The 14,881-nt window shown below is 40.4% G+C and overlaps 1 protein-coding gene across 1 annotated transcript in view; it reads right to left on the bottom strand.

The window, feature by feature from the left end:
- Positions 1-1,539: 1,539 nt before the first annotated feature.
- The window catches only part of LOC138848529 (zinc finger protein 585A-like), a 45,055-nt gene continuing 31,713 nt past the window's right edge, over positions 1,540-14,881 (bottom strand). Inside the window, 4 exon segments of the mRNA XM_070068645.1 lie at positions 1,540-2,113; positions 2,115-5,206; positions 8,633-8,725; positions 8,970-9,096. Coding sequence (XP_069924746.1) covers positions 1,853-2,113; positions 2,115-5,206; positions 8,633-8,725; positions 8,970-9,093 — 3,570 coding nt within the window. The 5' untranslated portion in view covers positions 9,094-9,096 and the 3' untranslated portion in view covers positions 1,540-1,852.

The following is a 14,881-nucleotide window of genomic DNA, read 5'->3' as shown; positions in this document are numbered from 1 at the left end:
CATTCTGGCCAATTGGGGAGTGAACCATTGCATGGAAGATTCTCTCTGCCTCTGCTATTTCTGTGTAACTCTGACTTTCAAATAAATAAATCTTTAAAAAAAATACTACACTTATGCTCCTGCTTCTCTATTGCAATGGGTACCACATGGATAGACTTCATTCCATGTTCTTGTCTCAAGGCAATTAGGAACAGAATGAAAAAGCATAGAAAAGTGGCATCATGAATGAAAAAGGAATTATGCACTCAGTAATACAGAAAAATTCAGATGAGTGTTGCAACTTATAGGGTCTGAGGTTGTCCCTTTAAATAATGAGGGTAATGCGTGTGGCAACATCTACTTGCATATTCAAATAGACCTTGGGTAGTGGTGTCTAATCCAGATGTGCACACAGATAAGTTGAAATTTCTCATGGGTATATAGGTCACCACAAACTCATTCCCTTGTGTTGCACACAACACTTATTATCCACGGCCGGGGTACACTATGATGGCTGGAACATGTGTCACTTGATATGCCTATGGTCACATCACTGGTTTGCACTACAATAATGTGAGGAAAGAATCCTGGATGGCCAAAAAAGGAGCTATAAAACAAATAACTTTGTAATTGATGAAGATGGTATTCCAAATAACTGTTGAAATAACTGTTACTCAACTTTTAAATATTTATTAACAAAATTTACACAAGAGAGCACAGTTCAGTTCATATACTTGATCCCACTCACAATAGTGAGAAACCAAAAGTTCAGGTTGAATAAGAGAAAAATTTCTGAAGAATGGTTAACCACTCTCTGTCACAATTCATCATGAAAACTGCCCAATACTCACTAAGGTGTGATTCCACCAAAGAATTCTTCCAAACAAATTATATTTCAGGGACTTCTCTCTGTAATCTTGCTCTGTTTTGTGGAAGTTTGCCTAATAATGCTGGTATTTCACATTACAATACAGTCATAGGATTTTTTCTTTCTGTGAGTTGTCAGGTAAACATTGAGAGGTGATGTATGGTACATGACTTTTCTATGCATGTATGTTTTCTCATTTCGGAGTCTCTTCATGTGAATTGATTGATGGCAGAAAAATTTTTTCACATTCATTAAATTCCATTCATAAGGTTTCTCCCCCATGTGAATTCTGATGTTTTATGAGGTGCTACTTATGGATAAAGGCTTTTCCATATGCATTATATCCAAAGTGTTTTCCCCCATATGAATTAGATGATGTGCAATGAGGGCTGAATTATGGGAAAAAGCTTTCCAAGTCATTATGTCCAAAAGGTTTCTCTGCATGTGAATTTTCTGATGCATTCTGAGATGTGACTTATTGCCAAGGGCTTTTCTACAGTCATTGCATTCATGAAGTTTCTCCCCAGTGTGAATTCTCTGGTGTGATATGAGCTATGATTTATAACATATGATTTAAAAAGGCTTTTCCACACCCATTAGATTCATAAGGTTTCTGCCCTGTGTGAATTGTTTTGATGTGAGTATAACTTATAGAAAAAGGCCTTTCCACAGTCATTACATTTATAAGATTATTTTCCTGTGTGAATCCTTTGATGCATTTGGAGTTGGAACTTAAGTTTTTCCATAGTCATTACACTCATGAGGTTTCAATACTGTGTTCATTATCTGGTGCATTATGAGGTTTGACTTTTGTTCAAAGGCTTTTCCAGTCATTACATTCATAAGGTTTCTGCCCTGTGTGAATTCTCTGATTCATGAAAAGGTTGACTTATGGCTAAATGCTTTCCACAGTTATTGCAATCATGAGTTTTCTACCCTGTGTGAATTCTCTGCTGTGATATGAGGTTAGTCATTTGTCCAAAGGCTTTTTCACAGTCATTACATTTATGAGGTTTCTCCCTGTGTGAATTCGCTGGTGTATGATGAGGTGTAACTTTCTTCCAAAGGCTTTTCCACAGTCATTACATTAATGAGGTTTCTCCCCTGTGTGAATTCGCTGGTGTATGATGAGGGCTGACTTTTGTCCAAAGGCTTTTCCACAGTCATTACATTTATAAGGTTTCTCCCTTGTGTGAATTCGCTGATGTTTCCTGAGGCTTGACTTGTATCCAAAGGCTTTTCCACAGTCATTACATTTATGAGGTTTCTCCCCTTTGTGAATTTGCTGATGAATGAAGAGGGCTGACTTGTGTCCAAAGGCTTTTCCACATTCATTACATTTATGAGGTTTCTCCCCTGTGTGAATTTGCTGGTGTATGATGAGGTTTGACTTTCTTCCAAAGGCTTTTCCACAGTCATTACATTTATGAGGTTTCTCCCCTGTGTGAATTCGCTGGTGTATGAGAAGGTGTGACTTTTGTCCAAAGGCTTTTCCACAGTCATTACATTTATGAGGTTTCTCCCCTGTGTGAATTCGCTGGTGTATGAGGAGGCTTGACTTGTTTCCAAAGGCTTTTCCACAGTCATTACATTTATGAGGTTTCTCCCCTGTGTGAATTCGCTGGTGTATGAGGAGGCTTGACTTTTGTCTAAAGCCTTTTCCACAGTCATTACATTTATGAGGTTTCTGCCCTGTGTGAATTCGCTGGTGTATGATGAGGTCTGACTTTCGTCCAAAGGCTTTTCCACAGTCATTACATTTATGAGGTTTCTCCCCTGTGTGAATTTGCTGGTGTATGATGAGGTCTGACTTTTCTCCAAAGGATTTTCCACAGTCATTACATTTATGAGGTTTCTCCCCTGTGTGAATTCGCTGATGTTTCCTGAGGCCTGACTTGTTTCCAAAGGCTTTTCCACAGTCATTACATTTATGAGGTTTCTCCCCTGTGTGAATTTGCTGATGTATGGTGAGGTTTGACTTGTGTCCAAAGGCTTTTCCACAGTCATTACATTTATGAGGTTTCTCCCCTGTGTGAATTCGCTGGTGTATGAGGAGGTATGACTTTCGTCCAAAGGCTTTTCCACAGTCATTACATTCATGAGGTTTCTCCCCTGTGTGAATTTGCCGATGTATGAGTAGGTTTGCCTTTTGTCCAAAGGCTTTTCCACAGTCATTACATTTATGAGGTTTCTCTCCTGTGTGAATTTGCTGGTGTATTAGGAGGGCTGACTTTCGTCCAAAGGCTTTTCCACAGTCATTACATTTATGAGGTTTCTCCCCTGTGTGAATTCGCTGATGTCTGCTGAGGCCTGACTTGTGTCTAAAGGCTTTTCCACAGTCATTACATTTATGAGGTTTCTCCCCTGTGTGAATTCGTTGGTGTATGATGAGGTGTGACTTTATTCCAAAGGCTTTTCCACAGTCATTACATTTATGAGGTTTCTCCTCTGTGTGAATTCGCTGATGGATGAGGAGGGCTGACTTGTGTCCAAAGGCTTTTCCACATTTATTACGTTTATGAGGTTTCTGCCCTGTGTGAATTTGCTGGTGCATGATGAGGTTTGACTTGTGTCCAAAGGCTTTTCCACAGTCATTACATTTATGAGGTTTCTCCCCTGTGTGAATTCGCTGATGTATGATGAAGTTTGACTTGTGTCTAAAGGCTTTTCCACAGTCATTACATTTATGAGGTTTCTCCCCTGTGTGAATCTGCTGGTGTATGAGGAGGGCTGACTTGTGTCCAAAGGCTTTTCCACAGTCATTGCATTTATGAGGTTTCTCCCCTGTGTGAATTCGCTGGTGTATGATGAGGTGCGACTTTCTTCCAAAGGCTTTTCCACATTCATTACATTTATGAGGTTTCTCCCCTGTGTGAATTTGCTGATGTCTCCTGAGGCCTGACTTGTATCCAAAGGCTTTTCCACAGTCATTACATTTATGAGGTTTCTCCCCTGTGTGAATTCGCTGGTGTATGATGAGGTTTGACTTGTGTCCAAAGGCTTTTCCACAGTCATTACATTTATGAGGTTTCTCCCCTGTGTGAATTTGCTGGTGTATGATGAGGTCTGACTTTCGTCCAAAGGCTTTTCCACAGTCATTACATTTATGAGGTTTCTCCCCTGTGTGAATTCGCTGATGTATTATGATGGCTGACTTGTGTCCAAAGGCTTTTCCACAGTCATTACATTTATGAGGTTTCTCCCCTGTGTGAATTCGCTGGTGTATGATGAGGGCTGACTTTTGTCCAAAGGCTTTTCCACAGTCATTACATTTATAAGGTTTCTCCCCTGTGTGAATTTGCTGGTGTATGAGGAGGGCTGACTTGTGTCCAAAGGCTTTTCCACAGTCATTACATTTATGAGGTTTCTCCCCTGTGTGAATTAGCTGATGTTTCCTGAGGTTTGACTTTCGTCCAAAGGCTTTTCCACAGTCATTACATTTATGAGGTTTCTCCCCTGTGTGAATTCTCTGGTGTACTATGAGGTCTGACTTCCACAGAAAGCCTTTTCCACAATGAAGGCATTTATAAAGTTTCTCTCCTGTGTGAATTCGCTGATGGTTTATGAGGTATGACTTTTGTGTAAAGGCTTTTCTACAGTCACTACATTCATGAGGTTTCTCCCCTGTGTGAATTTGCTGATGTTTTCTTAGGACTGAATTTTGTCTAAAGGCTTTTCCACAGTCATTACATTCAGAACGTGAATTAAAACTGAGTGATTTGCCACAAGGTTTACAGGTGTATACTTTTTTCCTTGTATTTAGTCTCTGGTTTATTGCAGGATGTGACTGGTGAATGACAGGTTCAACATACATAATGTACTTATAAGATTTCTTTCTTGTGTGAGTTTGTTTATGCATATTGAGGCTAGAATTTTCATGGATAGCTCTTTCTATTTCAGTTGCTTTTCCAAAAGTGGCAGTTGATTTATTACAGTTTTCTACCATATGAATCCTCTCAGATTTACAGAACATCTTTCTTATGAAGACTTTTGCTTGTCCAGTGGGGTCAAATGGCTGCTTCATGATATGAATATTGCCATGCTGACTAAGAGGCTCACAGAACTGGAGAGATTTTCCAGGTATCTTAGTGTTATCAAATTTCTCTCCAGCCTGTAGTTTATCAGGCCCACTGGGGGGATATACAGTGTGACATTTACTGCATTCCTCAGGCTTCAATCCTGTATTTGTTCCCTTTTTAATAATCAGTGTTGGAATATGGCTTGAATTTAAACTAAGTATTTTTCTTAATTCAATTCTCTTGAGAGCTGATGTCTTGTTATTTTTCATAAAATCCTGATTCAGATTTGTGTCCTGACTTTCCTGGTTGATCCTAATCAGGTCATCCCTTTTCATGACCGCTGAAATGAGAAAAAAGCAATCATGTCACTGAATCACATGTAACTGTTTCTCCTGGCATACTCATGTAAAGGGAATGAAGTTACTTCTAATCCAAGTGGCATAAGATTTTCACAAAATCAGTATGAAGTACTTATTTGTATCCATTATATGGTTAATCTCCTTAATACATTAATATACCATGAGATTTCCCAATGTTCAAACATGATCCTTTTTACTATGGGAATTTGTCAAGGATGGTAGAATGACATTTGTGCTATGAAGTGTGGGATGCCTGCATCTCAAAACAGTGTCAGTTTGAGCCCTGGCTACTCTGCTTTCAGTACAGCTCTCTGCCTATGTAAACTGGAAGGAAGCAGATAATGGTTCATGTGCCTGGGAACCTATGAGAAACCAGGGAAGACTAGAGGGATTCTAGAGTTTTGGCTTCAGACTAGTTAGACTTAAGTGTTGCAGGCATTTGGGAAGTGAGCTAATAGAGGACCTCTTTCTTTCTCTCTCTTCTCTTACTATCACTCTGCCTTTCACAAAGATGAAATAACTATAAAATATTTTAAAGAATGGACAAATATTTAATAAAAATATTCACCCACTACCTAGCAACCATTTTTTCCCTGTCCTTTTTCTCCAGTTTATTTCTATAAAACTTGTATGCTTTTTGCTTCTCTGATATCTCAACCATAAACATGAGAAAGTTTTACTGATCATTTACTTGCAGGTGGAGAAGAGTGAAATGTGCCTGTACTTTAAGCAGGACATTTAAGGAGCAGGATTTGAATCTATGATTGTCTCATGCTCAGTCTTCCTACGTAAACATCAGTTGTGGGATTTTTCAAATGAAAAACTACTTTGTCTCTACTCTATGACAGCTTCCCCAAATTCCTAAGGACACCCAACACCTTTAGCTTCTCACAAGTACAACAGGTACAGAAAATTCCCAATATACCACTTTAGTTAAACACTCCCAATCAGTTTGAAGAATTTGTTTCTGCAAACCGGGATGTGCTCATCTTCTTTGAAAAGTGTTTTCTAGCTCATTCTGAAATCATCAGTGCTGGTTACCTCCTCTCAATTCTTTCTAGAAGCATTCCTGTGTGATAATTTGAATTTCTGGAGGCTTTTGATCAGTTGCCTCCTATTTTCACTGAAAGCTTCATTTCCTATGCTTTTCTTATCTTTTTGTTTGCTTATTTTTCAATGATACTGAAAAATAAGAGAGAAATCATACTTCAAACTCCACCCTTAAAGAAATCTGAGCTACTCAACATAAACCCATGAGGCTACTTGACCTTGGGTCTCAAAATCTCATTACTTTCTTGGTGAGTCTAGGATCACTTATTTTCATGTTTTATATAAGTTCATGCTTAGTTTATGATTTCTTTTTTTTTCAAAGATTTACGTTATTTATTTGAAAGCTAGAATTATAGAGAGAGAGACAGAGAGAAGTCTTACATCTGCTGGTTGACTCCCCATATGGGCACAACAACCAATGCTGGGCCAAAATGAAATTAGGAGCCAGGAGTGTCTTTCTTGTCTCCCACATGGGTACAGAGGGCCAAAGACTTGGGCCAACCTCTGCTCTTTTCTCAGGTGCATTAGCAGAGAGCTGGATTAGAAGAGGACTAGCTGGGACTTGAACTGGCACCAATATGCAATGCTAGTGTTGCAGGCTAGAGCTTTAACACACTGCACCACAGTGTCATTCCTAGCTTCATAATTTCTGATGTCACAGCACAGAGGTTTACTCATGACCATCTTTTATTTTTAAAGATTTATTTATTTATTTGAAAGTCAGAGTTACACAGAGAGAGGAGAGGCAAAGAGAGAGTCAGGTCTTGATCCAATGGTTCACTCCCCAATTGGCCACAACGGCCAGAAAACTGTGCTGATCTGAAGCCAGGAGCCAGGAGCTGCTTCTGGGTCTCCCTTGGGTGCAGGGATCCAATGACTTGGACCATCTTCTACTGCTTTCCCAGGCCATAGCTGAGAGCTGGATTGGAATTGGAGCAACTGGGTCCCAAACTGGTGCCCATATGGGACGCTGCTGCTTCAGGCTAGGGTGTTAATTCACTGCACCACAGTGCCAGCCACATGACCATCTTTTAGCATTTACTTATTTACTTACTTGAGAATCAGAGAGACAGAATGAGAGATAAAGACAGACTGAAACAGAGGTTTGCCAACTGTTAGCTCACTCCTCAAATGTTTCCAACAGACTATAATTTTCTTATTTATTTGAGAGGCACAGAGGAAAAAAAAGAGACTAAGAAAGAGAGAGTTCACATTTATTGATTCAGTCCCGAGAAAGTTCTATGCCTGGGCAAAATCGTGAGTGGGAACTCAATCTGAGCAATGAGTTAGAAATAAGTTTCCAGGGGCTGGCACTGTTGTATAGCAGGTAAAGCCACCACCTGCAGTGCCAACATCACTTATGGGCACCAGTTTAAGTCCTAGCTGATCCACTTCTGATCCAGCACTCTGCTATGGTCTGGGAAAGCAGTAGAAGATGGCCCAAGTCCTTGGACCCCTGTACCCATATGGGGGACCTGGAAGAAGCTCCTGGCTCCTAGCTTCAGATCAGTACAGCTCCAGCCATGACAGCCAATTGGGAAGTGAACCAGTGGATGGAAGACCTCTCTTTCTCTCTCTGCCTCCCCTTCTTCTCTCTCTCTGACTTTCAAATAAATAAATAAATCTTAAAAAAAAAACGAAACAGGCTGGTGTGGTGGCTCAATAGGCTAATCCTCTGCCTGCGGCACCGGCACACTGGGTTCTAGTCCCGATGAGGGTGCCGGATTTTGTCCCGGTTGCCCCTCTTCCAGGCCAGCTCTCTGCTGTGGCCTGGGAGTGCAGTGGAGGATGGCTCAAGTGCTTGGGCCCTGCACCCACATGGGAGACCAGGAGAAGCACCTGGCTCCTGGCTTTGGATCAGCATGGTGTGCCAGCCACAGCACACTGCCCATGGTGGCCATTGGAGGGTGAACCAACTGCAAAAGGAAGACCTTTCTCTCTGTCTCTCTTTCTCACTGTCCACTCTGTCAAAAAAAAAAAAAAAAACAGAAAAATTAATCTTAAAAAAAAATGTTTCTATATGTTGCCTAATTAACAAGCACTGAAGGAACTAATAAATGCATGAAGGAAAAGGTATGAAAGTGTAGAGGAGGACAAGTTAGAATTGGGGGAATGTATCAAACCTAGATAAAAGCCTTAGTAACAGCAGAAAATTACTAGATTTTTTTTTTTAATCAAAGAACATCTTCACTAAGAACAAAAGTTAGAAAGATACTGGTATCTCTAAATGCCTGTGTCTGATGCACAAAACCAGCTGTCATCAGGAGTAAGGCTTGAGAAAAATTCATGGAAAGAACACCAGTCAACATCTGCATACTTTCTGCCTTGGCCTCCCTGTCTGTTATGTGCAGACTGACCTGAAAGGCTCTGATTCAAGCATTCGTCCACCATCCATGGCTCTTCTCCTCGCTCCAACTTGAAGATCAAGTCAGGTTTGGTAATGCAGTGCCCTATTAATGGAAACAAAGTAAGACTTTGTAAAATCACTATCTTGGGTTATTTAAAGGACTACAGCTTGGTTCAGGAGCTATGCAACAAATGTTCCAATTTGAATCTTTTGTTAGATGGTAGATAGTCAGATTATTCATGGACTCAAATTCTAATCCTGCCCAATATTAAACATTATAAAGTGTTCCCTTATTTGTCAAATAGCAGGAAAATGTTATCACTTGGCATGTGATGGGTGTCACTCACCCAAGGAGAACAGGCTGCTGTAGGTCTCCAGCATCACATCTCTGTACAGGATTTTCTGAGCATTGTTCATTTTCTGCCATTCATCCCACGTAAAGTACACAGCGAGGTCTTCAAATGCTGTCATCACCTATAATAATACACTTTCAGTCAACATGTTAACTCTGTCACAAAATAAACACTGACAGTTGTGTATTGATATGAAGGAAAAAAGGAAGGATATGGTTTCACTTTAGACTTGTTGAGTGTTTAGAACGCCACACAGAGCATTCAACAGAGTCAAACCCATGATCTACAGGCTGTGAGAAATGCCCAAGCTGGAGGGAAACAGGAGGTTCAAATCAAAAAGGCCACATCATTCAAGGGGAATTGCACAGCAGGCTAGAAGAGGGGCAATACTGACTCTTGATTGGACAATGTTAAGGAGAAGTATGTAGAAGCATTGAGAAAAAAAGGCAAGAAACCATCGGTGAAACTATGATGGAAATGAACAGAAAACAATTTCCAGGAAAACACCATGCATATCATTTCCAATATGTCAGAGAAAAAATATATTAAAAGACAAGGCAGACATTTAGCTCAGTGTTGTTTATGATGCCACCTCAGAGTGTCTATGATTTCCAATGCCAGCTCTAGTTTCTAGCTCCCAGATAATGCAAACCTGGGGAAGCAATGGTGATGTCACCAATGAAGGAGGCCTAGATTCCATTCCTCAATCCTGGCTTCAGTCCTGCCCCACCTGTTTGGTATGGTTATCTAGGAAGTGAATTAATGTGTCAAAGCTCTCTATCTCTCAGTCCATCAACTTTTTTCTCTATCAAGCTAATAAATATTTTTAAGTAAGAGAGAAAATGTTTATTTCACTTTAACAGGTTTCCTTTTTGGTGCTCAGTTAGTTGTCACCTATCAAGGAGAACAAGTGGTATTTGTCCCTTTGGGATTGGCTTATTTCATTCAGCATAATGTTTTCCAAATTCCTAACAGGGATCACTTTTCAGTTAAAATTTAAACACCTAAGAATAATTGTGTGTTAATTACAGAGTTCAACCAATGGTACTAAAACAAAAAAAAAATACTAAAATGGATAAAGTATTACATTGTGATCTTAAAAAAATAAATGAACCTCCAGTAGATTCTTTTCTTCACACATTCCTTATCCTATTCCAGAATCCCATTCAGCTTCTTAAAGGTATTAAGAACTCCATTACTCTAATAATTTGAAAACAAACTTAACTGATTTGTGTTCCAGCACTAGGTAACTCTTCCTCTTGCAAAATGCTAAGTGTTTACTTCATAGGTAGCACTAAAACACTGTTCAGTACATCATCTATGTGTACACTGTTTCAGACATGACTCCAAAAATGTAGCATATTAGTTTCAACTCAATTCATGTAACAAATATGTATTTTGCTATAGCAACAGAAAGAGAAGATACCAAATTGCATTATTATAGATGACAATAATGTTTCATAATCATGCCAAATTCATAATTCATTTCTGTATATTCTCTGAGAACAAATTTTATGTTTATTTTTCTATTTTAAAATTTTTTAAAGATTTATTTATTTATTTGAAAGTCAGAGTTACACAGAGAGAGGAGCGGCAGAGAGAGAGAGGTCGTCCATCTGCTGGTTCAGTCCCCAATTGGCTGCAATGGCTGGAGCTGCACCAATCTGAAGCCAGGAACCAGGAGCTTCTTCTGGGTCTCCCACATGGGTGATGGGGCCCAAGGACCTGGGCCATCTTCCACTGCTTTCCCAGGCCATAGTAGAGAGCTGGAGCAGAAGTGGAGCAGCCAGGTCTCAAACCGGTGTCTATATGGGATGTTGATGCTTCAGACCAGGGCATTAACCCACTGAGCCACAGAGCCAGCCCCATATTTTCCATTTTAATTAAGTAGTATACTGGGACTGGCATTGTTGCTAGCAGGTAAAGCCACTGCCTTCAGTGCTGGCATCCCATATTGGTGCCAGTTCAAGTCCCAGTGGCTTCACTTCCAATCCAGCTCTCTGCTATGGCCTGGGATTTCAGTAGAAGATGGCCCAAGTCCTTGGGCCCCTGAACCCATGTGGGAGACCCAGAAGAAGCTCTTCACTTCTAGATTTGGATCAGTGTAACTCCGGCCATTGTGGCAAACTGCGGAGTGAACCAGCAGATGGAAGACTCTCTCTCTTTCTCCCTCTGCCTCTCTGTAACTCTGACTTTCAAATAAATAAAAAATACTTTAAAAAATAAATAAATAAACTAGCATTAAACACCTAAAATGAGTACTGACAAGCTGGGGAATAATTTAAAAAAAAAAAAAAAAAACACTTACAGGTGATATATTAATTTTCTTTCACCTTAGAAACATGTGGAGGACCCAGAATCATACGTGGGAGAGGAGGTGAATGGAAGGAGTTCAAAGAAAGCTCTGGAGGCCAACACTGTGGCATAATGGGTAAAGCTGCTGCCTGCAGTGCCAGCATTCCATATGGGTTCTGGTTCGAGTCCTGGCTGCTCAACATACAATCTAGCTTTGTGCTATGTCCTGAGAAAGCAGTGGAACATGGTCCAAGTCCTTGGGCCACTGCACCTGCATGGGAGACCCAGAAGCTCTTGGGTCTTGGGTTTGGATCAGCTGAGCTCCAGCCTCGCAGTAATTTGGAGGGTGAGCCAGCAGATAGAAGACTTTCTCTCTCTGCAACTCTTTCAATAAATAAATGAAATCTTAAAAAAAAAAAACAAAAAAAAAAAAAAAAAAAAAAAACAACTCTGGTTTCCTTCTGCACTGAACAGTGGGGAAAAAAAGGATATAATAGAATGAATAAAGAATAATAAATACATTAACCAAGAAAACATCAGCTTCACTGTGGAGGAATAATCCTCTAAAAATAGAAATACATAGGAAAATGCACCCACCTATATTAAGTAGCAGAGATTAAACAGAAGTTATCATTGGTTTAATGAAAGCATTATCTACAAATTTTGTAAAATAATAATGTAAAAGTAAAAAGAAAAGTTTAGTGTTCAAATGAATAAGGTTATCAAAGATAAACATTATGTTGTTATTAAAGTTTATACTAAAGAAAGTTAACAAATACACATAATGTATATTTAATGCAGTGCACTTTACCAGTAATGATTCCAAGTGGCACCTTTCCCTGTATTCATCCCTTCACAAAACCCTGGATTGGGGCTGGCACTGTGGCCTAGCGGGTAAAACTGCCACCTGCAGATTGGCATCCCATATAGGCACTGGTTTGATTCCCAGCTGCCCCACTTCTGGTCCAGCTATATGCTATGGCCTGGGAAAGCAGTAGAAGATGGCCCAAGTCCTTGGGCCCCTGCACCCATGTGGAAGACCCAGAAGAAGCTCCTGGATCCTGGCTTTGGATTGGCACAACTCTGGCCATTGCAGCCAACTGGGGAGTGAACCAGAAGATGCAAGAGCTCTTTCTCTCTCTCTGCCTCTCCCTCTCTCTGTGTGTAACTCTTTCAAATAAATAAATAAATCTTTTTTAAAAAGACCCTGAACTTCACCATTTCAATTGATTTACCCCATGAGATACCAGTAAATGTGATAGAAATAGACAATAGGTTAAAATATTTATTTATATGAAAGAGTTACACAAAGAGAGAAGGAGAGGCAGAGAAGAGAGAGAGAGAGAGATAGAGAGAGAGAGAGAGAGAAGGAGGGAGAAACAGAGGTCTTCAAACTGCAGGTTCACTCCCCAGATGGCTGCAATGGCTGGAGCTGTGTAGATCCAAAGATATGAACCAGGAGCTTCTTTCAGGTCTCCCACAAGGGAGCAGGGGCCAAAGGACTTGGGCCATCTTCTACTGTTTTCCCAGGCTGTAGCAAAGAGCTGGATCAGAAGTGGAGCAGCCGAGTCATGAACTGACACCCATATGAGATGCTGGCACTGCAGGTGGTGTCTTTACCTGCTATGTCACAGAACCAGCCCCAGAAATAGACAATTGGTAAAGTATTTGCCTTCTCAGATTTTCTTTTTCTGACAGTTATCTTCTGAAAAACCCTGGGGCCTGCCTGTTGAAGAGATAGTATGTAGGCTGGTGCCATGGCTCACTAGGCTAATCCTCCACCCGTGGCACTGGTACTCTGGGTGACAGTCCCAGTTGGGGTGCCGGTTCTGACCCAGTTGCTCCTCTTCCAGGCCAGCTCTGGACTGTGGCCTGGGAAGGCAGTGGAGGATGGCCCAAGTTCTTGGGCCCTGCACCCACATGGGAGACCAGGAGGAAGTGCCTGTCTCCTAGCTTTGGATCAGCACAGCATGCTGGCCATAGCAGCCATTTTGGGGGTGAACCAGTGGAAGGAAGACATTTCTCTCTGTCTCTCTCTCTCTCACTAACTCTGCCTGTCAAAAAAAGAAAAAAAGAGATAATATGTAGCCAAGATTCACCACAAACCCCAGACACTTAAGTGAAGCCTCAATCAGTTCCCCAAATGGCTAAACTCTCATTTCTGCTCCTGGACTGATCATAGAAACTGCCCAGCTGAGTACAGCCTATAACACAGAGTCAGAACTGCAAATCAAATGGCTATTTGTTAAGTCATTGTGTTTTCTGATTTGTCCTACATCAAATGCTGATATATATCAGTAAGTATGGCAGAAAGTTGAATTACATGCAAACTACAATGCATACAACTTCAAAATTTCATTTGGAAGTTCCCATAAAACAGGGCCAGCATTGTCACATAGCAAGTAATCCTGCCGTCTGCAATACAAGCACCCCATATGAGCACTGGTTCATGTTCTGGCTGTTCTGCTTTTGATCCAGCTTCCTGCTGATGGCCTAAGAAAAGCAATGGAAGATGATCCAAATACTTGGGCAAATGCTACCAATGTGGGAGATCCAGATGAAGATCTTGGTTCCTGGCCTCATTCTTTCCCGGCCCTGCTCAATGCAGCCATCTGTGATGTGAACAAGCAGAAGAAAGATCTCTCTGGGTCTCTCCTCTATATACAATATTTTCAAATAATTTTTTTTAAAAAACTTAGAAAAAAGCTCCTATAAACACAATATTTGCCTATCAATTAGACCTTAGAAAAGCTGCTGATACAAAAAAAAAAAAAAAAAAAGTCCTGGGATTCATAAAAATAAATTATCTGGAGACCTTAAGGTGGTTCTTCACATTTCGGCTTATATATGGTCATTGTGTTCTTTTAGTTTATATTTTAAGAAGCTTATTATCATATGAAATCTAATTTAATATAATTTTACTATCTCAGAAGGCAGGATAAATGTTCACAGTAATTTTCTGTAGGTGCATGTATACTGCATATTGTTGAAGATGAAATTACTGAAAGGGGTAAAATTTTTATGATATCTTTTGTTTTTTTTTTTTTAAAGATGTATTTATTTATGTGAAAGTCAAATTTACTCAGAGAGAGAGAGAGAGAGAGAGATCTTCCATCTGATGGCTCACTCTGCAAATGGCTGTAATGGCCAGAGCTTCACCAACCAAAGCCAGGACCCAGGAGCTTCTTCCAAGTCTCCCACATGGGTGCAGGGACCCAAGGACTTGAGCCATCTTCTACTGCTTTCCCAGGCCATAGCAGAGAGCCGGATCAGAAGTGGAGCAGCTGAGTCTTGAACCCGTGCCAATATGAGATGTGGGCACTTCAGGCCAGGGCATTAACCTGCTGTGCCACAGCACCAGCCTCATGATATGCTTTTTTAAGTCATACACTCCAAACATAGGATTAGTAGCAAAAAAGAAGACATACTCTTGAAAGTTTTCTAAAGCAGTACTATTTGAACTGGTGACAATTTCTGAAATGGATCTGAAAAATAAATGTTTTCTAATTAAGTGTGGCAAGATAGAGAACATTAGGCAGAAGTTAAGGTGCTGGGTATTTACAAATTATGTGACACTACACAAAGCACTTTTCTCCTGAAATACAATTTAT

Source organism: Oryctolagus cuniculus, chromosome 2 (assembly GCF_964237555.1).
Source record: "Oryctolagus cuniculus chromosome 2, mOryCun1.1, whole genome shotgun sequence".
Classification (NCBI taxonomy): domain Eukaryota; kingdom Metazoa; phylum Chordata; class Mammalia; order Lagomorpha; family Leporidae; genus Oryctolagus; species Oryctolagus cuniculus.
The sequence above is the reverse complement of the archived record's forward strand: the minus strand, read 5'-3'. Positions and strand labels throughout refer to the sequence as shown.